Here is a 26,097-nt window from a genome sequence, read left to right on the forward strand (position 1 = left end):
TTCACTTCCCCTTTTACTGTTCCAGTCACAAATGGTTCAGGGGGAGAACAATGCCAGTAAGCCTCTGTGTGCACTCAGATTTCTCTGATTTTATTTTCATGCGATTTTTGTGAAATATATACATGGGCAAGAAATATGTTGTTGGCTCTTCTATGAATATGCACCCTTGGAATTTTAGTAGTAGACTATACCATGATGCAGAATGCCCCCTTGCAGTATCTGTCATTGGAGTTGACTGAGCATCTCCATGATAATTTCATGCTTACCAAATGATCCTATAATTTAGGGTGCTGCTCTTCTTTGAATTGTCTCTATGGCCTCTATCAGTTCCAGCTGGTGCAGATCCCAGACTGATGAGCAATGTTCAAGTACTAATCCAACAAGTGTTTTATTAGCTACTTCCTTAGCTAATGAATTACATATCACTTGCAGATATTTTATGGAAGTAACTGCTTCCATTACCATTCTGCAGTTGTGTAATCATACAGTAAAGGGTCTTTCTGTCATTCTGTTCAACAATATGTTACATTTATTTATGTTGAGAGATAACTGCCGCTCTGTGGACCAAGAGATGATCCTTGGCAGGTCTTCTTGTATTTCAGTACAATTTTGTATTGTGACTTCTCCGTATACTACAGCATCATCCACAAGAAGCCTCGTGGAACTTCCTATGTTATCTACTAGGCCATTTATATATACTGTGTGTGTGTCTATGTATGTTGTGATAAGTAATCATCTATAACACTCCCTTTGAACATACCTGATGCTATTTTTATATCTAAAGACTTCGTTCAGAGTGACAGACTGTGTTCTGTTTTATAGAAACTCTTCAATCGAGTCATATAGTTGGTCTGATGTTCCATATATACATATTTCATTCACTATGCAGCAGTATTGAACTACATTAAACATCTGCCAAAAGCTAAGGAATGCAGCATCTACCTGGGTGCCTGTATCTACTGTCTTCTGGCTCCTATGGATGAACAGAATGAGCTGAGTTGCAGATTATCGTTGTTTTTTGATCCTATATTGATTCATACAGATGAAATTTTTGGCCTCCAGAAACATCATAATACACAAGCATATAATACGTTATAAATTCTACAACAATCCTATGCCAGAGTAAAGACGTATAGTTTTTTGCATTTGTTTAACTGCGCTTCTTGAAAATCGGAGTAACTTGCACTATTTTCCAATCACAGGAACACTTCTGATTGGAAAAAAATACGCCTGATGCAATTACATCATTTACTATTGTGACCATGGCATCAGCCAGGTTGTCTATGCACCTTTTTAATTTTCTGATAGACAACCCATCATAGCCTGCTGATTTTGAATCTTTTTGTGATATTAATAAGCAACAGAAAATCCAGGACTTTGTTAGTGGCCTTATTATGTATTTTATCTACTTCTGTTAGCTGGAGCCAAGTCCACACTGTGGTTAACTGGAATGCCCTTATATCCGTACTGGGGATTACTGTAGTGCTCATTGATAGGTTTTCTCTCACAACAGAATTACTCGTTAAAAACATTTGCAATTTGATATTGGAATTTGATGATACTTCATTTATAGTTGATGGTAAGATCACTGATTGATTTGTCCTTACAATCCCTAAAGCTTCTTATAACTTTCCTAGCAGCTATGCCACTGCTGATAAAGTTTCTTACCATCATGGCTACATATTTACTTCTAGTTTCTAACTGTAGATCTTTTTAATAATTATAATAGTTCTTCAATTGTAGCTTCAGTCTAACATTATTGCCATCCTTTAGAATTGCACATTGGATGTTTTCACTTAATGATTTATCCTATTACTTTTTTGTATTTTTGGCAGTCATTTACTGGAAAGGTCATTTCTGGGCATAAGGCTTTGAAGCAATAATAAAAGTCTGATGCAAATTCACAGAAAGTAATGCAGCTATTTTCATACCATTGTAATCTTTTCAGCATACTGTTGAGATCTTCACATTTTTATCATGAGTGGTTCTTCTTGTGACTTTTTTTTCGTTTTGCTGTTGACATGGTGATTCTCAGCTTCTGTCAGTACCTGAGCAGCATTGTGTTCAGAAATGCCAAGATTGAGAATTGATGTGTTGACGTAAAGTGAGACATGTTATTAATAATGTTGTCAATGCATGGTTTGCTGTTATTGTCCTCACTAGTGAGCTCATGTGTCAGGAATCCATTAACGTCAGTTTTTTCAAGTTGGAGTCAGTAGACAGCCTGTCAATGTTTGTATCTCCTGCCACTTGTATAGATGTGTTTACTGTCTAGATCAACAAGCAGGTCATTAATAATTTCAAAGAAAATATCTATGCTACCAAAGAAGTCTGTATAGACTTTTAATAATTACTTTAAGTTCCCCTTCTCCCACTTGTATTTAACTGCTGCTGTTTCTGTTATACCCCCTATGCAGAAAGTACTTACATCTATTATATTATAGTTACTACCTCTTGCATCAAAGATTGATAGCCCATCACCATCTTTCTCTCTTCTGCTCAAAACAGAATAAAAGATCATGGAGAGTGGGTAACATATACTGATTAGTTCATTTTTATACCAGTGTTCACTTACAACTAAAATATTAGGGTTATCAATCCATGCAGTGGTATTCAAGTAATTCTGATTATTGTTAATGCTTTGAAAGTTGTGCTGGATTCATTTTAATCTAAGTTTTGATTGCTGAACACTGGTTGGAGGTATCACTCCAGTAGACTGTCCAGCGTACCCTTCAAGTCTCCCATTTTGATGATTATTACACTCATTTTGGCTGCTCATCAGATCATCTTACCAATTCCACTGTGAATAAATGTCATGAAACCTTTAGATATAAATGTGATACAACTTGCACAATGACTCTCTCATGTATAACTATTTTGTATTACTCCCTTTTTGCATAAAACTATATTTTAATCCTCTTTTTCATTGTCATCAACATAAATTTATTCATGGTGGTGGAAGGCAGGGATTCCAAAAATATTATTTAGTTATGTAAATGAGTTGACTAATTTGGAGGCATTGCGTGCCCCAAGAACTAAATTTCACGTGGGATGTAAATTTATTATATCCATAATGAATGAAAGCTATTTTTGCTAGATATATATGTACAAAGATTACACTGACACTGAAAAGCAAACATGATTTCATTAGTGCAAAGTAAGTACATATTTTTATGTTATTAAAATGATTGTGGATTATCCTAATCATCTGAAATTATATCTTCATATGACTGACTTAAGAAAACATCCAACAAAATGTTCAAGTTAGAAAACAAATCTAGACAATTTTAAGAAAACATATTTTTATTCATGTACTAAGAAGACGAGATTGACATTGAAATTAAAGATCTGAAACAGAACAACTGAGAAAATCCTGATGTATAAAAAAAAAAAAATCGGTTAAAAAGTATCTACAACTAATACTTCACAAAAGTGGGAAGCAGGAAATAAAATGCAAAAAATAGACTTTTTCAACGTTTCTGGTGTCTGTAATGCTCTATTTTATACAAAAAATATGTATATATTTGTTTGATATGCATTTTTTTGCATTTTTTGCATTTTTATAACTATTTCTACATGAATTATTTGTTAATGTGTAGCCTTGAGCTGCACATGAAAAAATCTGAACTGTCTGCAACAGTGTTCGGTAAGACTCAGAATACCAATAGAATACAGTTCAATATTTAGGAAAAGTTCAATGTCTAAAGCATTGTGACTAACAATTTTTGACTATGGTTTTTTATGTTTAAATTTCATTATGACGGTTGTAGGTATAAAATAGGACAAGTAAATTGTGAGTATATTTGTTCTCTTTAGCGTAATAAGGATGAGAAATTGCCTTATACTTTTAGTAATTCATTGTATTCTAGTCTAAAAATATCCTTGTCTTTCCTTATTATACACAAATGAAGGAGATGACTCACCAAAAAGCAGAAGTGCTGCGTCGCCAATAGGCGCACAAACAGATGGTACAGAGCCTGGCTAGCTTTTGGAATGCGCTTCCTTTTTCAAGCTTGTAGCAAAAACATGCACACAAACGCAAACACACACACACACACACACACACACACACACTCACATGCACACATCTGTCTCCCTACATTGTGCTTAGTTAACTGCCAGCTCGTTCCTGGCCCATGGTGAGTGCACTAGGGTGACGTGGAGGTGTGGGATGGGGTGGGGTGAGGGATGGAGACCACTGGGAAGCAGGGACGAGGTGGAAGTGATGAATCTAGAGGCCTATGGGAGAGTGGGGAGTCCTCTATGGATGCAGGTAGAGGGGGGCAGTTGGCAGATTGCTGGGCACATGATTTCATAGACTAGGGCATTAGATAAAAGCACAGGTAGTTATACAGCTCAGAAAAGCAGGTGGTGGAGATGCTCCAGATGGCACGGATTGTGAATCAGCAATTGAAATCTCACATGTTGTGCTCTGCTGCATGATGGAAACAATTTGGTGGTGGGCATTCATTCTAGTTGACAGTGGGTTGGTTGTCATACCAATGTAAAACACTGAGCAGTGATATAACATGTGATCAATGTCTACAACCAACTGTCCAAAACCTAGCTTCCCACATTAAAGATAACGACCACTAACTGCCCCGGCTCTCCACCATCCCCACCACCTCATCACTGCTGATGTGGCCTTCCTATACACCAATATCCCTCATGCCCGTTGCCTTCAGTGATTGAACACAACCTCTCCCAATGCCTTGCACATCCCAGACCCACCACTTCATTCCTCATACACCTAACGAACTACATCCTATCCCATAACTACTTCACATTCAAAGTGAAGGTATACAAATTCATGGCACAGCTATGTGACCCCCATGGCATCCTCCCATGTCAACGTCTTCATGGGCCACCTAGAGTGAACATTCATATCTTCCCAAAACCCCAAATCCCTGGTTTGATTCATGTTTATCAATGGCATCTTTATAATTTTGACCCAGGGTCAGGACACCTTATCCTCATTCCTCCACAACCTCAACACCTTCTGTCCCATCCACTTCACTTGGTCCTTCTCTACCCACCATGCAACCTTTCCAGACATTGGTTTCCTCCTCTCAGATGGCTCCATCCACATCTCGGTCCACCTCAAACCCACCAATCATCAACATTACCTGCACTTTGACAGCTACCACCCTTTTCACAACAAATAATCTCCCCCATACATCCTGGCCAACCATGGGAGATGCATCTTCAGTGATGAGAACTCCATCACCCAATATGCTGCAGCTTCACAAAGGCCTTTGCAGACAGGCAATATCCTCCAGACATAATTCAGAAACAGATATCCCATGCCATATCCTCTCACGCACACTCACACACATGTATGCCCGTGCACGCACGCACACACACACACACACACACACACACACACACACACACACACACACACACACACACACACACACACATACATGCACACAAACACAATCTTCACATTCATCCCCATCCCAAGAACCAAACACAAAGAAGTGCCTTCCTCTTGTCACCCAGTATCACCCCAGGCAACACGTCCTTCATCAGGGCTTTGATTACCTATCACCGTGTCCCCAGAATGGGGGATATCCTGCCCAAGATATATCCAACCCCTCCCTAAGTGGTGTTCTGCTGTCCACCCAACCTCCACAGCATCCTAGTCCATTCCTATTCCATGAACCCCCACCCCTCCTCAAATTCCCTGCCACAGGTATTGTACCCCTGAGGAAGCCCCAGATGCAAGACCTGCCCAATCCACCCAAACGCCACCACCACAACCTACTCCAGTCGCATCACAGACTTATCCTGCCTCATCAGATGCTGGGCCACCTCTGAAAGCAGCCATGTTATATACCAGCTCTGCTGCAACCACTGCACTGTGTTGTACATTGGTATGACAACCAGCCAGGTGTTAACTACAATGAATCTTCACTGCCAAACTGTTTCCAAAAACAAGTGGACCAGCCAGTGGCACAACATGCAGCAGAGCACAACATTCGAGATTTCAATTGCTGCTTCACAACATATTTCATCTGGACCCTGCCCACCACCACCAGCTTTTCTGAGCTGTGTAACTAGCTGTGTGCTTTTATCTCATACCTTAGTCTATGAAATCATGTGCCCAGCTGTCTGCCACCTGCTCCCTCTAACTGCATCCCTAGCTAGCTCACAGTGGACACCCCACTCTCCCACAAGCCACTAGATGTTCCTCCTCACCCCCCTTCCCCCTCCCTCTCAACAGTCACCATCCCTTACCCACCCCACATCCCCACCTCACCCCAGTACACTCACTGTGGGCCAGTAAAGATCTAGCGGTTGACTGACCACACTGTAGGGATACAGGTTTGTGCATATGAGTGAATGTGTTTGTGGTGTGCATTTTTTTTTCCTACAAGCTTGAAAAAGGAAGTGCATTCCAAAAGCTACCTAAGCTCTGTATCTTTCGTTTGTGTATCTACTGATGATGTGGCACTTCTGCCTTTTGATGAGACATCTCCTTTGTTCTTGAATAATTCATAATTCTCAACGAGAACTTCCTGTACATTATTTTGTTTTTTCTTAATGAAGTTAAATGCAATTTCTGCTATTTGAGATGTATTGTTAATTCATATTATACAAATAAGTGTGATGTAATAACTATCCTCTATTATCAAGAAAGATAATGAAGCATTTTTTCTATAGTAAGAGCTACAGGAATTCTATACATTGCAAGCAGTTAGTAATATTTTACCAATAAAAAGTTCTTGGGTTTCCAGGTGAAGGAGTTCATAAGAATGGCATGACATTTGAGTGGGTGTCAGTCCCATCAACTTCTGGTACAGTGATGAAGTAACATGTTTGTCCTTTTCAATAAGCCATGCTGTGGGCTGGCCTCCCCTCTGGTAGTGCCGCAGGGGAGATGGATGTGTGGAAGGACCACATTCAAGTCCTGGCATAGTTAGTCAAGCTTCAGGTCACATGCTATCTGGATGTCTCTCAGCTATGAGTGCTTGAAGCATGTTGTGACCAATACCATGTTGTAACCAGAAGTCCATTAGTAGTCCCCATATCTGGCTGAGGCCACAATTAGTCTCAATTTTGATGATTTCCTCTATTATACTGTCCCAAAATCCTCTGATCTTGCACAGCACTGTACCCAGATCATAATCAACCTACAATTATCTTCCAAACTGTCCCCCACCACCTTCAAATTTGCTTGCTGCATGAAGCATATATACGTGATGTGCTTTGAGAAATGCTGTAGAGTACAGTGTTGTGTCTACCTGATATACTGCAGCCATCATTTACACTGAATAGTGTTCTATGTTGTGCACAGTCCCACTTGCTCCTTCACCAAGCCAACTCAATCTCCAATCTCTTGCAGTGCTTAGAAAATCTTTTTAATGTTATATTTCTTCAAAATAATTCCAGTCTTGACTGTCAGAAGTCCTACACATAGCAGAAACACCAGTTTCCTTCTGTGTTCCTGTATTATTTCAACCCTGCATGCTGTTTACATTGCCTTCATAATCTGTGTATCATTGTAGTCATTCCTTCATAACATCTCCCTCAAGTGTTACAGTTTGCTGGAAATTTGTAATCTGTGTATCATTGTAGTCATTTTTTCATAACACCTCCCTCAAGTGTTACAATTTTCTGGAATTTTTTTGTGGACATTTATGCCCTATCCCTTTGAATAATAGTTCTCAAGGCCACGCCATATTGGATTGGGTGGCAGTAACTAGATGTGTGTTAATACAGATCTTTTTGTACTGTCGTGGGTGTCCAGACAGGTGCAGTCATCTTTGTAACACAATATTTTGATGGAATACCTTGGTGTCTTCTTCAAGTGATATCTGTAGAATGAGCATCTTCACTGCATACTGCCACCTTAAAATAGTGATTGTTCTCCACTCCCTAACCCACTACTCATTTCACACTGCATGAGGTGGATGGGTGGAAGGATGTGATAGCTGAAAGCTGGTCAAGAACCTCAGTCCCTCAGTGCTTTTGTAGCCCTGTTGCACATGAAAGTGGCACTCAAGCAACCCTGTGATTTTAGTTGGCTGAGTGCTGGGTCCCTTGGTAGGCTTTCTTCATCCAATACTGCATGGGCCCCATGTACCAGTCTACACAGCAAACCCTCTGGCAGTAAAGTATGATGGCAGCTGGCAGCGTGGAGCTACAAATCAGTGTAGGTGATTTTCCTGTACACACTGTGTCCCACAGCACTGTCCATTTTGTGCTTAACTATGATGGCCAGAGAGAAAAAAGGGGAGTTCGACATTCTCTTCCACCTGCATGGTGAATTTAATACTGAGGTGCAAAGAGGTCAGGTGTTTGAGAAACTCTTGCAGTTTTTCACTCCCGTGTGGCCACACCAAAAATGAGTCATCAACATATCTGAATAGTTTCTATGCAGCTATTTTCAGAGCTTACTATTTGGAATCTTCCATAAAAAAAAGCTTGTCAGAATTGGTGACAGAGGGCTCCCCAAGGTGGTGCCATCCATTTGTTCATCATAGTCACCATTGAAGAGAAAGATTAGTTTTTCTTGGGTTGAATCTGCTTGAGTAACTTGAGGGAATCAGCAAGTCATGCTCTGGTGATGAGGGAGACCACATAAAAGCTCACCACAAGGTCCTGGCCATAAAGGCATAGTTCTTGTAACTGTTGAATGAAATTTACTGAGGAGTTCCTGATGTGGTGCAGACATTTACTGACATAGGGGCTTAACACTGCCATTAGATGTGTTTTCCAACTGGTCTGTAGGTGCATCTATGTTGCTCATAATTGGATGTAGAGGAACTTCTTGTTCAGCCTTGATGGTGCTGTAGCTCGTGGTCAAAGCTTCCTGACAATTACCTCCAGAAGGGACTGCTGTAGAAGCTCAATGTTCTTCACCTATAATCTGTTGGTTGGGTCCCCCTTCACCTTTCTGTATGCTGGATTATCCAGTAGGCTCTCCATTTTGTGGTTGTACTCTGACAGGAGAATTAGTACAGTGGCATTTCCTTCACCTGCTGATAGAATAACTATTTCAGGATCATTCCCTAGTTCTTTCCTCTTTCATGATATTCATAACCAGTGGAATGGTTCTAGTGAATGCATATGTTTCCTGACATCTCACTGTGGAGGGTGGAAATTACTTGTTATATAGCAGTGATGAAATAAGTAACTAGTATAGTGGCCAGTGTTGGTGCGAAGTTGAGTCCCTTTTCCGGAGCTGATTTTGCTATGTTATCAATCTATTTCCATATGAGGTTTATTGTGGTCCATTTCTGCTCTTGTTGGGGCTGTTACTCTCCTTTGGTCAGGCATTCAAACTTGAAGGCTTGTTTGGAAGCAGCACTGCATCAAAATCTGCCCGCCTGAGCCCCAAAGACAGCATCAATGCACTCCAAAGAATTATGCAACAGTAGAAAAGCCATCTCTAAGTGGAGTGTGAATAATTCCTTAGATGTTAGGTCCAGTTACCTACATATATATCAGATCTTTCCCCATACTACTGCCAGACAAGCTGTTCTTGTGATCCAATGAGCAGCACACAGTTTTTATTTGATAGGTGATCCTCACAAATGTTGGTATTGTCCTATAGGACAGCAACTCATTAGGAGAGTGAGAGAGCTGAGAAGACACTTCTCTGCTAAATCTCCTCTCCATAGTAGAATCTGATGTGTGATCTTAAGCTTTATGAGCAGATCAACTATTTTGTGCTGTTCTCAGTTGTCAGGCCGGGTGCAACTGTCTTTATAGTGTGATATTTTGACATCATACCTTGCTGTCTTCTTCAGGTGATGCCTGTAGAATGAGGGTCTTTGCTACATCCTGCCTCCTTTATATGGTAATTGCTCCCCACCCCTTCCCCCAATAGCCAATAGCCGCTCACACACTGCATTGGGTAGAGTGGTGGGAGGATGGAATTGCTGAAATCTGGGTCTGAATCCTGATCCCCCATTATTTTTGTAGCCCCCACTGGGTGCAGAAGTGATTTTAGTTGGCTGAGCACTAGGTACCAATCTTTGCTTAGGCTGCAGCCACTGTCGCTATTTATCAGCCCATCTGCCACTTGTATTTCGATAGCCCCCTTTAGAACACAGTCCCAAAATGACAAGGTTTGTCTTAACACTTCCTTTCTTCATACTTCATGAAGTCCCCTTAAACCATGCAACGTTTTGCAACCACATATTCTGATGCAAGAAACACAGAAGACACAACGAATTTAAGCAACTAACAAAATCTGTGGTTGCAAAACAATGCATGGCTACTGTGAACTCAATTAAGTATTGAAGAAATGTGGGTTTTAAGATTGACCTCATCATTTTGTGATTTTGTTCTGAAGAAGGTTGTTGAAATATGAGTGGTTGATGTGCCGATCAACAGAGACAGTGGCTACACCACAACTAAAGCTTAGGACACTGCACTTGGCCAACTAAAATGACAGCATCAGCTGAGAGCCACTTGCGCATTCACTGACAGACTGTGCTTCACACTCAGATTTGGGTGATCCACTCCCGCCCACCACCCCACCTGATGCAGTATGTGACTGGGTAGTGGGGGAAGGGCTGTGGAGCAATCCCAGTATAAAGGTGGCTGCAGGTAGTGATGACACTCATTCTACACATATGACATGGAGAACACAGCAAGGTAGGAAGTCAAAATATTGTATTATGAAGACAACTGCACCCAGCTGGATGGCCAAGAACAGTACAATTCATTCACTGGGAATCCTTAATAGCACACATCTGATTCCTCTATGTTGGATAAGTTGGATAAGTTTTGCGACACAAAAGGGTATCTACTCAGCTCTCTCACCTTCTCAGTGAGATACCATGACTGTAGTACAATACCAACACTCATGAGGATTGCCCATCATGTAAAATCCATGGCTATTGACCAGATCACAAGATGATCTAGTTTGGTAATAGTAATGGAAAGGACCCAGAACAAACATCAGTGACTGGACAAAACATCTAACAAGTCCTCATAGTCCACTTAGAGATAGATTCTCTACTCTTACCTGATTCTTTGTGGGGCACTGACTAAAGAAATGCCACTATACTACTTCCCCTGTCAGTGTACAACCACAAAATGTACAACCCACTTGAGGATCCAACATACAGAAAACTGAAGGGAGACATGACCAACAGAGGGAAATCATCAAAAGCTTCAACAATGAGACGTAGCACCATGAAATATCAACAGCATAGCAAAGATTCACAAACAAGATATTCCTCTATGTCCAATTGTGAGCAACATGGGCACACCTATGTCCCAGCTAGAAATACAAAAAAATCAAAATGGCAGTATTAAGCCCCTATGTCAATAAATTTCAGCACCAGAACTACGCCTTTGTTCCCTCAAGTTGATCAGGGAGAAATTCAACCTGACAGTGACTAATCTCTTCAAATTTGTCCTGACAACATTCTTTCTCTTGAATAGTGACTATTACGAACAAATGGATTGTGTTGCCAGCAGCTGTATTGAAACCTACGCCCTCTTTCAGATATATTGATCACACATTTGTGGGGTGGCCACGTGGAAGTGAAAAACTTCAGGCGGTTCTTCAACATCTGAGTTCTCTGCACCTCAGAATTAAATTTATCTTAGAGATGGGAGAGAATGTTGAACTCCTCTTTTTGGACATCTTAGTCAAGCACAAAACAGACAGCACTTTGGGACACAGTTGTTTATTTTTACACTTACTAACACTCTTTATTCCATATTTACTGGATAGACAAACAGTTAACCAGATGTACAGAATCAAACAGTCTAAGAGCATTCCAGGTCTGAGCTGGTAATTGTTATTACAAGGCAGCCAGCATAATATGCAGATCACACAGAGCACCAAAGAGAACTGCTGTTCCTCGGCAGAGCCCCCACTTATATCAGGCTCATCCACAGGATCCCACTATGTAATACAATGATTGCCTGGCATTAATCTCATAGTGGCCACTTGCAGCACCATCGGTGGTGCGGGCTGCAAGTATGGATCGATTTTGGACAGTTGTGGTAACTCCATCTTGCTGTCTGAAATGGTTATTTCAACAGTGTTTAAAGGGAAAACCATCTACATTGGTTTGTATCCCCACACTGCCAGCTGCTATCATCCTTCAAAGCATGAGGGTGTGCTACATACACTAGTACACAGGGCCCATGCAGTATTCAATGAATAAAGCCTATGAAGGAAACTCAACCACATTAAAGATGTGTTGAAATGAAATGCACGTAGCACAAGACTTCAGGCAGAAGTTATGTGACCAGCAAATAAAACACAATGAGGAGGATAAGACAATTGCATATCTGCCATACGATGGTGAATTATTGAACAAACTTGGTAGAATTGACATAATGTCAAATGCATTTTCCATCCACCTCCAGAAAATGTGCCAATTAGGTACAGTGAAATATGACATGGGGCTCTGTAATTTGGGTGTTTACCATATTCTATGTAAATGCGGCAAGGCATTCTTTGACCAGTCTGTGCAGACAGCTGAAGAAAGATGCAAGGAACACAGAAAACACAGTGAAATTAAGTATCCAACAAAATCTGCACCTGTAGAACATAACATGGCTACAGGGAACTCAACGAAATATATAGAAACATAAGTGTTAAGACAGTTCTAATCATTTTATGACTGTGTTCTGAAGGTGGCTGTCAAAATATGAGTGGCTGATGGGCTAATCAATCTAGACAGTGGCCACAGAACTTGCAACCAGTGCTCAGCCAACTAAAATCACACCCAAGAACAGTACAATCTGTGGCCCAGAAGGAGATCCTAAGATCACACAAATACAGATCTGCTTATGTCAGATTCCTCTATTCAGAGTCACTTAATGAACCATCTAGCTTCTTTCATAGACAATATCAAGGAATGGAGGAAACCAATCTTTCCATACTTCTATGACAAATTTTATATCCTCACAATTCAAGTTTGTGTGTCCAAGAAATTTATCAGGGGCTTCCTTACAATGTGGCTACACTGTGATGATGTCATATATTCATCTATAAAAACAGTTAGGTTTGAGATCTGCAGTAGCAATAGAAATTTTCTGAAAATTGTGCATAAACATATATTGACTATTTTTGGTTCTATGGGGGACCTGAAGCCACAGTATCCACTCGCTTGTAAGAAATTCCATTGCAGTGATCTTACGTGGTCGTCAGAGTGCATTGAAAATGTCTAACCATTTGTGGCTCAAACTGTTGCTCCAGGAATTCCAGAAGGTCTCTAAGAGTCATTTAGCTGAATAGTGACATTAGATTATAACTCTCCAGCAGAGGTGGCCTTAGTCATGTTGGACATGTTTCAACAATTTTGTTATCTCATATAAGTTCTCCACATGATGGACACAGTGTTTACTAAGGACTTCAGTAATTCTGCCAAATATTTAGCCATTCTATATGATGGTGTTTACCATTGTGCATAGGGCACTTCTTCCTTATGTAATTTTGGAAGCCCCTATAAGCGAGGAGGTGCTGGCACTTTCGGTTGTAGTTGTTTCATCATTTCTGGTGACAAGTCTGAGCTCCTCATAAGAGCAGTACTCTTCTTTATTACAGCTAATTTCACAACCTTGATGACTTCCTTGCATGCTGGATCTAGCAGCAGCATGGATATTTTCTGATGGTATTCAAAGGCATACAATAAGCCCATGCTCACTGCCAGCTAGAGGCATTCAGATGGGATGGAGCCAAACTGACCACACTGGGACTCAAGTGCAGTTTCATCCCTACTTCCACCCACACTGTGGCATAAAAGTGGGGTGGACCATCCCACCACCTCACCTGTATAAAAATGACCAAGTCACTGTTTCAATACCTCACCAGAGCATGATGGGAGTGACACGCATCAAAATGTCACATTACTTCAGTGATCTTAACCAGATGAAAAGTCAAGAGTTTTATATTAGTTCAAGTCACCAACAAGGACAGTGAAATTATATCAAGTAAAATTTTATTAACAGTTAATAACACTACTTGATCATTTGGCTATCCAACTAACAAGGGAACCTCCCCATGGCACCCCCCTCAGATTTAGTTATAATTTGGCACAGTGGATAGGCCTTGAAAAACTGAACACAGATCAGTCGAGAAACCAGGAAGAAGTTGTGTGGAACTATGAAAAAATAAGCAAAATATACAAACTGAGTAGTTCATAGGCAACATAAAGGTTGATGAGGGCACAGGAGCACCTTGGTGCCGTGGATAGCGTGAGCAGCTGTGGAGCGAGAGGTCCTGGGTTCAAGTCTACCCTCGATTGAAAAGTTTACTTTCTTCATTTTTGCAAAATTATGATCTGTCCGTTCGTTCATTGACATCTCTGTTCACTGTAATAAGTTTAGTGTCTGTGTTTCGCGACCGCACCAAAAAACCGTGCGATTAGTAGATGAAAGGACATGCCTCTCCAATGGGAACCGAAAACATTTGATCCAGGAAAACATGTCTAATATATTCTATATGAAACTGGTGACAGCATGTGCGACACATGACAGGAATATGTTGTCGACCCACCTAACTTGCACACTTGGCGAATGGGAAAAAGATTCTTCTACCTTGCCCGATTTACGTTTTCTTGTGGATGTGATAATCACTCCCAAAAAAGTGATGAAAACATAAGAGTGTGCCACATAAACTGCAACAAATGAATGCAGCAGTTTCACAGTTGCACAGTTTTCTCTGTGCTCTGTCAAAACATATGTTTTTAACATTTTCAAATTTTTCTGTGTGTAGACTGTCAAATCCTGCATATGTCCAAGCAAATCTGAACATGTCCTGGAATTTTTGAGAGTGAAATTGATTATGTGTGAGTGCCTGAACTCTGACAATTGTATGAAAATAAAAATTTAAACTTTTTTTCTGGAGGGAAGACTTGAACCAAGGACTTCTCACTCCGCAGCTGCTCACGCTAACCACGGGACCACGGCACTCCTGTGCCCTCATCAACCTTGATGTTGCCTATGTTGCCCATGAACTACTCAGTTTGTATATTTTGCTTATTTTTTCATAGTTCCACACAACTCCTTCCTGTTTTCTCGACTGATCTGTGTTCAGTTTTTCAAGGCCTATCCACTGTGCCAAATTATAACTAAATCATTATGTTATTTCTCTATCATATACTGCAGACACAAGACAATAAGTGTAGTGACTTTCCTGTCAAAATATTTATGCATCCATGGACAGTTATTCGATAGAACTACATTAAATTCATGGCACTGGAAGTTGCTGGATACCATCTTCAAATGGAAAGATCAGTTCTGTGTCAGTTCAGTCACTGAATGTACATTCCACAGTTAGCACTTCCAGTTTCAAAATATGGTTACAAAAACAGAATGCTTGGAAATTACTAGGTGTTACTTCTAGAAATAAATGTTTTAGAGACAGCACAACATTTTTTTTCCTTTGCAAAAATCTAATTATGAATTTGAAATGAAGCTTTCAGTACTGACCGTATGTTTAGTCTTCAGTGTGTGTACAAACTTAAAAATATGAATGCATATTTTAAACACATACTGAAGGAAGCAATTCATTCATTGTATTATTGTAAATGAGAATCTTCTTTTTGCAGTGTCTGTGTTCAGCTCTACACATTGTCCACAGGTTTCATATCTTGGAGTGGACACATTAATGGCTAAATCTCCACCACTAGTGAAAGATATGTATTTTGATCAGGTGGACTTGATACTGCCTTACACCGAGGCTTCTGTAGCATACAAGAAAAAGACATATCGTGGATCTGTTCACAACATGCAGTAAGTAAAATAGCAGTAATGGCATAGATAATACTGTTAAAATTTTAGAATGAAATGTGTCAAGGATGTAACATTTTCATACTTAAGTTGAAATTATCTTTTAGCATTTATTAGTTATGTAATAGTAAATCAATACATTACCATAAATTAACACTTTGCTACTCACTCAGTTTGTAATATTCATACTTTTTTCAGCTTAACTCCTGTTGTTTATGATATTTGTTGAGTAATGTTTCAAATACATGGTATGGTAGTTTTCAATGTAGTCATTTGTCATTTAGTGATTAAAAGTACTGTATGCTTATTATTTGACAGTTACAAGTTTCAGACTGTATCAGTGATACCACTTCTACTTTAACTGCTAATGAAGAGCTGTGCAAACAGCAAAGCAATGATTACAACATCTGAAGCAAGTTTTGGAAATATGTAACACAAACCCCTTTCCTCAGAGACTACGTAAATTTTGGAATTGGAGTAATGAAAAATAGATTGTTTCCTAACCAATTATGGCTTAATTCCAATAACAATTAAGTTCATTTACTTAACAGGCTGTAAACACAGTTGGGCAACTCGACTTTCTTCTCTCAAAGGCCCACCACTGTATTCAAAAATCAAGAACACTCATTTTAATTAATAACTGTGCCAAGTATAAGTTAAACAACAAATTAAATTTTTATTATACAACAACAGTAGTACTTTAATTCACCCAAAACTTAATGAATAATCTTAATATGAAATTACTGATGAAATAAATGTTTCATATCTTATGCGAAAGTCTGTTAATGTAATTGTATACATTGTATACATAAAATGACAATTTTAAGAGATATATATAAAACCTGAGCAATGCATGAGAAGCCTCTTGATAAGATATTGAGCAACACCATAGATTGATTCAACCAAATAAAGATTTAATTTCTTCCCCCCCTAAGTTGCCCAAGGTGAATGCTAGGATAATACCATTGAAAACAACATGATCAACAAAGCCATCCTTGTCAAATCTCATCTTGTGTGCCCATATGGACCTCTCCACCAATGGGATGTTAAATCCAAATCATCTTTTTTCCATCCCATATTGAATATAGTAATGCTTTATGAAAACATCATCTATATAATTTTTTATGCCCATTGAAAATATTTGGAAAACAAGAATGCTACAATGTTAATTTACAGATTGTCTAAACTGGATTTGCTGTTGCCTTCTGTGACTAATTTACATCTCTGGTTGTGGAAGGAAAAAGGGGAAAAAAGGGAGGGGGATAATGATGAGGCCACCCAGCTTAGATTGAGATCATCCTGAAGGTGCTTCATAGCTATCAGGCCTTCAGATCCACACTGTTTCTTCGATATTCTGATGTTTTACACTACCAAGAATAAGCCAGTGCAATATACTCTGAGTGTCTTTTAGACTGATTTACTCCCTAAGTTAATATGGTATGGAAAGTTCTGGTAAAACATAAATAATTTAGAAAAGATGGGCATAGGAAGGAGCTATGAATGCCCATGACAGTGTTGCAGATTTGTTTGTATATCTCCCTCTCAAAAGAGATGTAGTTATACGTGAGGATGAAATTGGTTCAATGTATGAGGAATTCAATTCAATTCAATTCAATTTATTAGTGTCCTTGTAGTACATCATCAAAATGACATAGCACTTGTCAATAAACATTACAATTTAAAATACACATACATGAAAATTTATAATCGAATTTACTTGTCACTTAGACATTACAATTTTAATAGAACTATAAGACCATTAACATAAAAATATACAAGTAGGATAACAACATACAAAAAAAAAGCTAGTGATTCTCACATCAAAGATTACATTAACACTGTTTCACAATTTCATAGAAACAGCAAGTATTTAAATGTGAGCAATTACACATGTTTATCATGTCAGGGAAATATTAACTGCACTTTTATTGTCAATAATTCATAAACTGTTCAATACTGTAAAAACTATTGCTCATTTATTAGTTATTTATTTATTTATTTCTTGTTCCGTAGATCCAGTTAGTGAGTCAATCACAAGGATATGGAACGTGTCAAATTGTACAGGTTTCAATTTAAACTTACAATAAATACAAGGGCAATTCAATGGCAAATTGTACATATTTTAAGTAAGACATACTATAAATACAGTAACAGATACAATGTCAGCTAGATAACATAACAACCATTTAACAGGAAAAGGAGTTTCAAATAAAGGTTAAAGATAAGAGCACAAAGTTAAATCAGATATTAGGCCTACAAGGGTAAATACATGTACAGCCAATCTGTTGTTACAAAAAGTGTGCTAATGCCCAAATGCACAATAGAATCAATTGAACTACTTCTAGACACAATAAGTTTAGTGATGGTATACATTTTCTTTCAGATATTCATCCACAGTATAATAAGATTTCTCTGTCAGGTAATCTTTGAGAACTTGTTTAAATTTTGGCAGTTCTGTATGAACACATTTGATATGTAGTGGTAGAGCATTGAACACCTTAATGCTGGAGTAGTAAACTCCTTTTTGTACCAGAGTGAGACGTTTCACTTCGAAACGTAGATTGTCTTTGTTTCTGGTGTTATAACCATGGAATTTACTGTTGTCTTGGTAGATGGAATAATTTTTGCACACAAAGGTCAGCAAGGAAAAAATATACTGTGAGGCAGTTGTTAGGATACCAATCTTCCGAAACAAGTGCCTGCAAGAGTGTCTTTGATGGACCCCACACATTATTCTGATTGCTTTTTTTTGGATGGTGAAAACTTTTTTTGCAAGTGGTTGGTTCCCCCAGAATATGATAGCATATGACATCAATGAGTGGAAGTAGCCAAAGTAGGCAACCTTAATAGTGTCAACTACAGCCACTGAAGAAATTACCCGTAATGCAAATGTTGCCGGGCTAAGTTTTTTACATAGATGAAGAATGTGAACTGACCAATTACATTTACTGTCTATGTAAGCACCCAGGAATTTTGTATCTTCAACTTTCTGTATTGGTTGATCTCTACATTTTATGTTAATTTCATTGGGATTACTTTGTGATGTATGGAACCTCATATAATGAGTTTTATCTGCATTGAGTGAGAGACCATTTGAGGAGAACCAATTTAAGATGTCCTTAAAAACAGTATTTGTAGTTTGTTCAAGATCATTATCAATCAAATCGTCAATTAGAATTGTGGTATGATCGGCAAACAGGATAAATTTGCTGTTTGTCTCAGAACAAAGAGGAAGATCATTAATAAAGATGAGAAAAAGCAGTGGGCCCAAAACAGAGCCTTGAGGCACACCACATGTTATCGTGCCCCATTCAGACGAGGCAGGTTCTCCAGAAGAGCCATTTAGCATTACAGTCTGCTTCCGATCCTGTAGATATGATTGTAGTCACAAGCCAACAGTACCACCTAAACCATAGTATTCTGCCTTTTTCCAAAGAATTTGGTGTTTTACACAGTCAAAGGCTTTCGTAAGATCACAAAAAATACCCACTGGAGACATTTTTTTGTTAATGGCTTCCAAAACTTGGTTGCTGAAAGAGAATATTGCCTGTTCAGTACAAAGACCGGCACGAAAACCAAACTGATTTTTGCTTAAGATACTGTGGAAGTTGAGATGGTCTACAATCCTCCTGTGCATGAGTTTTTCTAGAATTTTCGAGAAGGTAGTTAATAGGGATATTGGGTGATAGTTTGTAACAATGCTTCTATCACCTTTTTTAAAGAGAGGAATCACTACAGCCAACTTAAGTCTGTCAGGGACAATCCCATCTTGTAGGAATGCATTGTATATGTTGCATAAGACGGGACTAACAAATTTATAACAGTGTTTCAGTATTTTACTAGAAATATTGTCCACACCAGCAGAATTTTTATTTTTTAATGATCTAATTACTCTTATGACTTCGCTTACAGTAACTGGAGGTAAGGATAACTGTGGGATTCTGTTGCTAATAGCTTTCTGTAGGAGGGACAATGATTCTTCCATAGAACCATTACAGCCTGTCTTCTCTGTTGCTCTCAAAAAGTGGTTATTAAATATTTCTGCAACCAACTCAGGTTTCTTTATGATACTGTCCCCTGTTTTAATCTCTACCTGAGACATGTTCCCTGTTGTCTTGCCAGTTTCCCTCTTTATTACATTCCATATAGTTTTAATTTTATTTTCTGAGCTTTCAATTTCTGATTTTATGCACATACTTTTAGATTTATTTATAACCTTCTTGAGAATGCTACAGTAAAGTTTGTAGTGTTGTCATTTCTTTGAATCATTACAAGTCCTGAGAGAACTGTATAACATCCTCTTTGTTCTACAAGATGTTATTATCCCCGTAGTGATCCAAGACTTCTTGGCATTGCCTATATGACTATTTCTAACTACTTTTTTGGGAAAGATGGACTCAAATACAGACATGAATTCATTTAAAAATGAATTGTACTTTTTGTTTACATCTGTTTCCCTATAAAGTGGGCTCCAATCTATCTCTTTTAGGCTATCATTGAATTTTTTAAGGCCCTGTTCATTTATTATCCTAAAAGATTTCCAAGAATGCTCGGAACTGTTGCACACACTGATGTAATTGAGCCTAAGAAATTGACCACCATGATCAGAAAGGCCAAGGATTGGATGCACAGTGATCTCATTGCATTTAGACTTATCTATAAATATATTATCTATCAGACTTTTACTGTTAACAGTAACCCTAGTTGGGAAATCTACTATTGCCATCAGATTATAAGACTCCATTAAATGTACTAAATCAGCTTTACTATTGCTCTCATTTAGGAAATCAACATTAAAGTCACCAGTAATTATCAAGTCCTTGGACTTTGAGTACAGTATGGATAATAAAGAATCTAAGTGCTTAAGAAATACATTCAAATTCCCTGAGGGAGATCTATACAGTGCTAACACTACAGCCGTGAAGTCATTTACAGTAATCTCAACACCACATACTTCAATTTGTTGCTCTATACAATGGCTCTTTAAATCTAATGCATTGTAAGATATGTTGTTTTTTAAATAAATTACCACTCCACCTTTTTCCATGATGGTTCTAGAGTAATGCACTGCCTGACAGTAACCACTTAGCTGTAACCTTTCAATATCTTTCACATGATGTTCACTAAAACATAATACATCGGTATCTTTTATTGCTTGTGGTTCCTCTAACAGAACAGTAATGTCATTTACTTTATTACCAAGTCCTCCCACATTTTGGTGAAAAATCGTCATTTCTTTGGAATTAGAGACAGATGTAAACTTTTGCCTAAAAAATTATCTGTAGCTACAGACACAGTATGTTCATTACTAACAATTTCCTGAAACATTTGAGTTTGAAGCCAAGTCTGACTTGATGGCTGGAGCCATTTAAGTGCCATTGGTTCCAACTTTGGGGTACATTTGTGGACTTCTTCCAATATTTTTGTTTTTAAAAGGGTACCTAATGCTTTTTTTCCTGATCTGTTCAGGTGCATACCATGTCTTGTAAATAATTCTCGTCCAAAACTGCTTATATCTTCAACACAAGTATTTTTAAAACGTTTACACAACTTTGCTAACTTAGAGTTCGTTTGTGAGATAGCCTCATTTACACAGGACTGTGGAATTAAGTCATGTCTCTCTGGAATGTTCACAACAAATACCTTATGCTGATGAAGCGCCGATATTTTCTTCCTGAGCGACTGTATGACATCATTCCCTTCGTTGCAGGCAACGTTGTTTGAGCCACCTATTAAGATCACACACTCATTTTCTACTTTTTCAGGATCACACCCCACTTTGCATCTTTCTTAATTCTCTTTTAAATATGCGCAGTTTTGGTATTATTTTTAGTTCTTTGGGGAGAGCACCGTAGAGGATTTTGGGTTGGTATAGTACACTTTTGTGATACATAGCTGTTTTATGAATTCCTCTGTGGAAATCATTCCTATTCCCCGTTTTGTAGTTGTAAAATTCTCTGTTTAATGTAGAAAATTCCTCGTGTTCTTTTAAGAAACATATGCTTTCATATATGTATAAGGATAGTAGTGTCATGATTTTTAACTCTTTGAAAACATGCCTACAAGAGTCTCTATATCCTATACCTTTTATTATTCTGACTGCCTTCTTTTGTAGTCTAAATGAATGTTTTGTTAGACTGTTGTTCCCCCAAAACTGTACACCATATCTTAATAAACTGTGCATGAATGAGAAATAAACACATAACACTGTTTTAATATTACATGAGCTTTTAAGCATTCTAAGTATATAACATGTTTGACTTAATTTTTTGTTCAATGATATTACATGCTTTTCCCATCTTAAGTGTTCATCAAACCATACTCCCAAGAATTTAGTGTATGATGCTTGTTCAATCTTACACTTACCCAGTTCTACTGTAAGGTTAGCTTTTATTTTATTTGTAATATGTCTGAAGTTGATCCACGTTTTTCTTCTTTTTTTTCTTTTTTTTTTTTTTTTTTGGCATTCACAATGAGTCTGTTTTCATTAAACCATTCACAATGAGTCTGTTTTCATTAAACCATCTGTCTGGTTCATCTGTTGCTAATGTGACTTTTTCCTGTAAGTCAGCTTCACTATTTGCTTTAACAAGCAAACTTGTATTGTCAGCAAACAGTACTGCTTCTACTTCAGATAGTTGACTTGGTAGGTCATTGATAAATATTAAAAACAGTAATTGCCCTAATACAGATCCCTGGGGTACTACGTACAAAACTCTCTCGAATCTTGATGAATATGTCCTATCTGCATGGCTTATCTCCACCCTCTGATACCTGTCTGACAGATATGATTCAAACCATTTGTAGGCAACTCCACGCATCCCATAAGCATATAACTTCCTAAGCAGTAACTTATGGTCGATGACATCAAAGGCCTTTGATAAGTCTAAAAACAATCCACAATTTAATTCCTTTCTATTTATGGAATTTAGAACAAGTTGCAAAAAATTGAAGATAGCTGTTTCAGTTGATTTATCTTTACGGAAACCATTTTGTGCATTAACCAATATTCTATTCGTAATAAGAAATTTGTATAGTCTATGATACATTATCCTTTCTATTATTTTTGAGAAACCTGATGGCATTGATAAAGGCCTAAAGTTACTAACATCATGTTTATCACCATTCTTGTAAAGTGGCTTTATAGTTGACATTTTATTTTTGATGGAAACACCCCTGTCTTAAAAGATTCATTTATAATTTCAGTGAGATGTGAGGCTATTTTTCTTCCACTTTGCTTAATGACTTTCTCAGGAATCTCATCACACCCACATGACTTTTATTTTTAACTTATTTATAGCATTTAGTACCTCTGATTCAGTTACTGGATAAAGGAACATTGTCATGTTATTCATGGGGATTTTTACCTTGCTATTGGAATTGCATTTAGTTTTAATTAAATTTATGGCTATATTTCTGAAATGTTTGTTAAGTATGTTGGCAATCTGAAGTCGGTCCTTAACAGTTTTACCCCCACTTTTAATGATAAAGCTGTTATCTTTTCTTTTGTGTCCACCAATATTTTTATTTATTATCTCCCAAGTTGACTTCATTTTGTTGTTACCTTTCTCAATATATGAATCATTATCAAGCTTCTTAGCTGCAATTATTACTTTCTTGTACAGGCTTCTATAACATTTCACATGTGGTTTCAGTGCTACATTCTTCCTGGCTGATTTATTTAACTTTCTGAGAGTGTCTGATGACTTTCTAATCCCCTGTGTAACCCATGTTTTGGTTTTATGTTTAGTTTTGACTCTTTTTATAGGAAAGGCAACATCGAAGCAGTGTTTGTAGCTTTCAAGGAATGAGTCAAACTTTGTGTTGACATCACCTCTTGATTCACTACCCCAGTTGTTATTTTCCAGAATGTAATTAAAAATTCTTATGCTGTCATCATTTATAAATCTCCTTTCTCTGTAATTGTTATTGATAACAGGGTCCTTGTAAGGTGTGACATTGAAACTCAATTTTATACCCTTGTGATCCGAGAAACCATGGTCAATTACTTTAGTGTTATATTCACACTTGTCCTTGTTTATAAATACTTGATCTATTATAATTTCAGACATATTTCCACATCTGGTAACTTCATTTACAGTTGCCATCATATTATGACACAAAAACAGATTGCACAGTTGCTGTTGTTTACTACAATCATTCTTAAAGTTAACATTAAAATCACCAAGAATAATTACATTATGTTTAAGTTCATTCAGTATCCCTCAAGGGTTAAGTTCTTTTGATTCTACCCCTGTCCTAACATAAATACATGTCCCACCCCCTTTATGGCTGATTCTACAAAATTTGCTAATCATTTCAAAATTTGGAATAATTATGCTAGACGCTTGCATTTCTTTTACCCAGTGCTCACTTATGCATAGTATGTTAATGTCTTTTAGATAGTCAGTTAATAGAACTTCTATTTCAGCTAATTTACTTTCTAGTCCCTGCACATTTTGGTATACAACTGTTAAAGTTTCATGTAGTGGATTTGCTGCACTATTTACCTTTGTACTTTCTTGTTGCTGACACTGTAAAGATTCTGCCTTTTCTTCTTCGAATTGCGAAGATCCCATAAAAAATAGTCACTATGCACAGCAGCTCTTCTTATCTTGAGGCTCTTCCTTTGAGATGTCTGCAGAGCAGCTGATGAGTTTAGAATGGTTCTTGGCTGTTGGTGTGGTTGCAGTCCTAGTTACAGGTGAGCATGAGGCATTAAGTGTGTCGAATGTGCTGACAACTTGATCCTTGGAGGTTTCAGGTGCACATGAGTTTACACTAGGTTCGTAGGCTTTCTCATCTGAAGAAATTGTTTCCTCTTCAACTCTGCTAGATGTTCCTGACACATCTGCTGGTACCCCATATTCTACCACTCCTTTAGATACTGGTACTGGTATGTTAGGTATCTCACTCATCTTAGATGTTTCCTTGCAAATTTCCATTTGCTCAGTTACTGCTATGGTGAGGATACCAGTCAGTTTGTGTTGATCATTGAGATTATTTATTGTTTTCATAATTTGAGCACAGACATACAGTTGTCCTGCTCTATTTAGGAGATCTCCACTGTTTATGAAATGTTGTTTTCTGAAATCTAGCTGGACAAATGTTGAATTTGGGTAGCACTTTGTTATTTTGGGACTCAGTCTGTTAGTTTTTTTTATTTCTTTGTTAACACAAGATTTCTTTAAAAAATCATATGGAATGCTGGTTACCATCACATGTGCATTTTTGAGCTTTTCGAGCGTCTCTCTTAGTGCTCGTCTTGCTGATAATACATCATTGCAGCAGACGTCTACTCCGCCCCCTAGGATTAGAACACAATCATTTTTCTTTATCTTGATACTCAGATTTTCACAGTTATTGATGATCTTTTTCAGTGGAGCATCAGGTTTTATTACGCGAGTAACACTGCATCCTGAGTTATATAGGGTTTCTGCCAGTCTTTTTCCGAAACTGTCGGCAAGTATATATACAGTAAAAGCATTATTTGTTGTGCTCAAGTCTTCCGAAGTTTTGCAGTCTATTATATGATCTTCTTTCTTTTCACAGTCTCTATGTATTATATTATTAACAGATGAGGTTGCAGTTTGGAGCCAGAAGGACATTATGAAAGTTAGTGTTCAATAGCAGCAATTTCATGGACATCAGGGATATTGGTTTATTAGAAGGTCATATCAACAGTTACAAGTAGGGATCCTGAATATAATGGGGTGGAATGATCAACTGTTGATGAAGAAAGTGGTTTGTATCTTTAACATGAGCAGTTAGGCAATGAGCAGGTGGTTGGAGGTGTTCTTCAACAAGAGTGGAGATTCTTTCAGTGGGAACACTGTAAACATCTACACTGGGGTTTCCAGAAGTGATGGTTTTATGGATTTTTGGAAGTATGCTAAAGGTGGCTATATGGGGAGTCATGGGGGGTGAGGATGGAGATGGATTTGGGGAAATATTCTGGGAGCCAGATGTGAATCAAATCCTCCCTTACGTAACTGATGACTGGGAAGTGTATCTGGCTGTGAACTAACATGAAATATATTTGCCAAGATTTGATCGGAGTAGAGTCCATCAATGGTGGGGTGAATGATAATGAAAAGAAGAAGAAGAAGGCATATGTATCACAAACACAGTGGTAATTATCTTTCATCAGAAAAATTTATTTTCTTTACCAATATAAACAGGACATTATAAAATTATATGAGCAGAGGTTGACATTGTATATGAGTATACATATCTAAGATAGTATTCCAGTGTGTAATCCTTCATCTACAGATGCTGTTTCCAATATTTGAGCATGCAAAGTGTCAATGTAGTACCTGGTACACTCCAAACAGTACTGTACTGTCCAATACATGATCTGATTCATTATAATAGTATCTG

The 26,097-nt window shown here is 38.0% G+C and overlaps 1 protein-coding gene across 9 annotated transcripts in view; it reads left to right on the forward strand.

The window, feature by feature from the left end:
- The window catches only part of LOC126469904 (bestrophin-2-like), a 668,302-nt gene that overhangs the window by 518,941 nt on the left and 123,264 nt on the right, over positions 1-26,097 (forward strand). For 8 of the 9 annotated variants that reach the window (XM_050097253.1, XM_050097257.1, XM_050097256.1 and 5 more), the window contains one exon: positions 15,569-15,720. In XM_050097253.1, coding sequence (XP_049953210.1) covers positions 15,569-15,720 — 152 coding nt within the window. Of the gene's footprint in view, positions 1-15,568; positions 15,721-16,035; positions 16,223-26,097 lie in introns of those variants that run through there. The other variant, XM_050097262.1, reaches the window with a different exon arrangement.

This window comes from Schistocerca serialis, chromosome 3 (assembly GCF_023864345.2).
Source record: "Schistocerca serialis cubense isolate TAMUIC-IGC-003099 chromosome 3, iqSchSeri2.2, whole genome shotgun sequence".
Classification (NCBI taxonomy): domain Eukaryota; kingdom Metazoa; phylum Arthropoda; class Insecta; order Orthoptera; family Acrididae; genus Schistocerca; species Schistocerca serialis.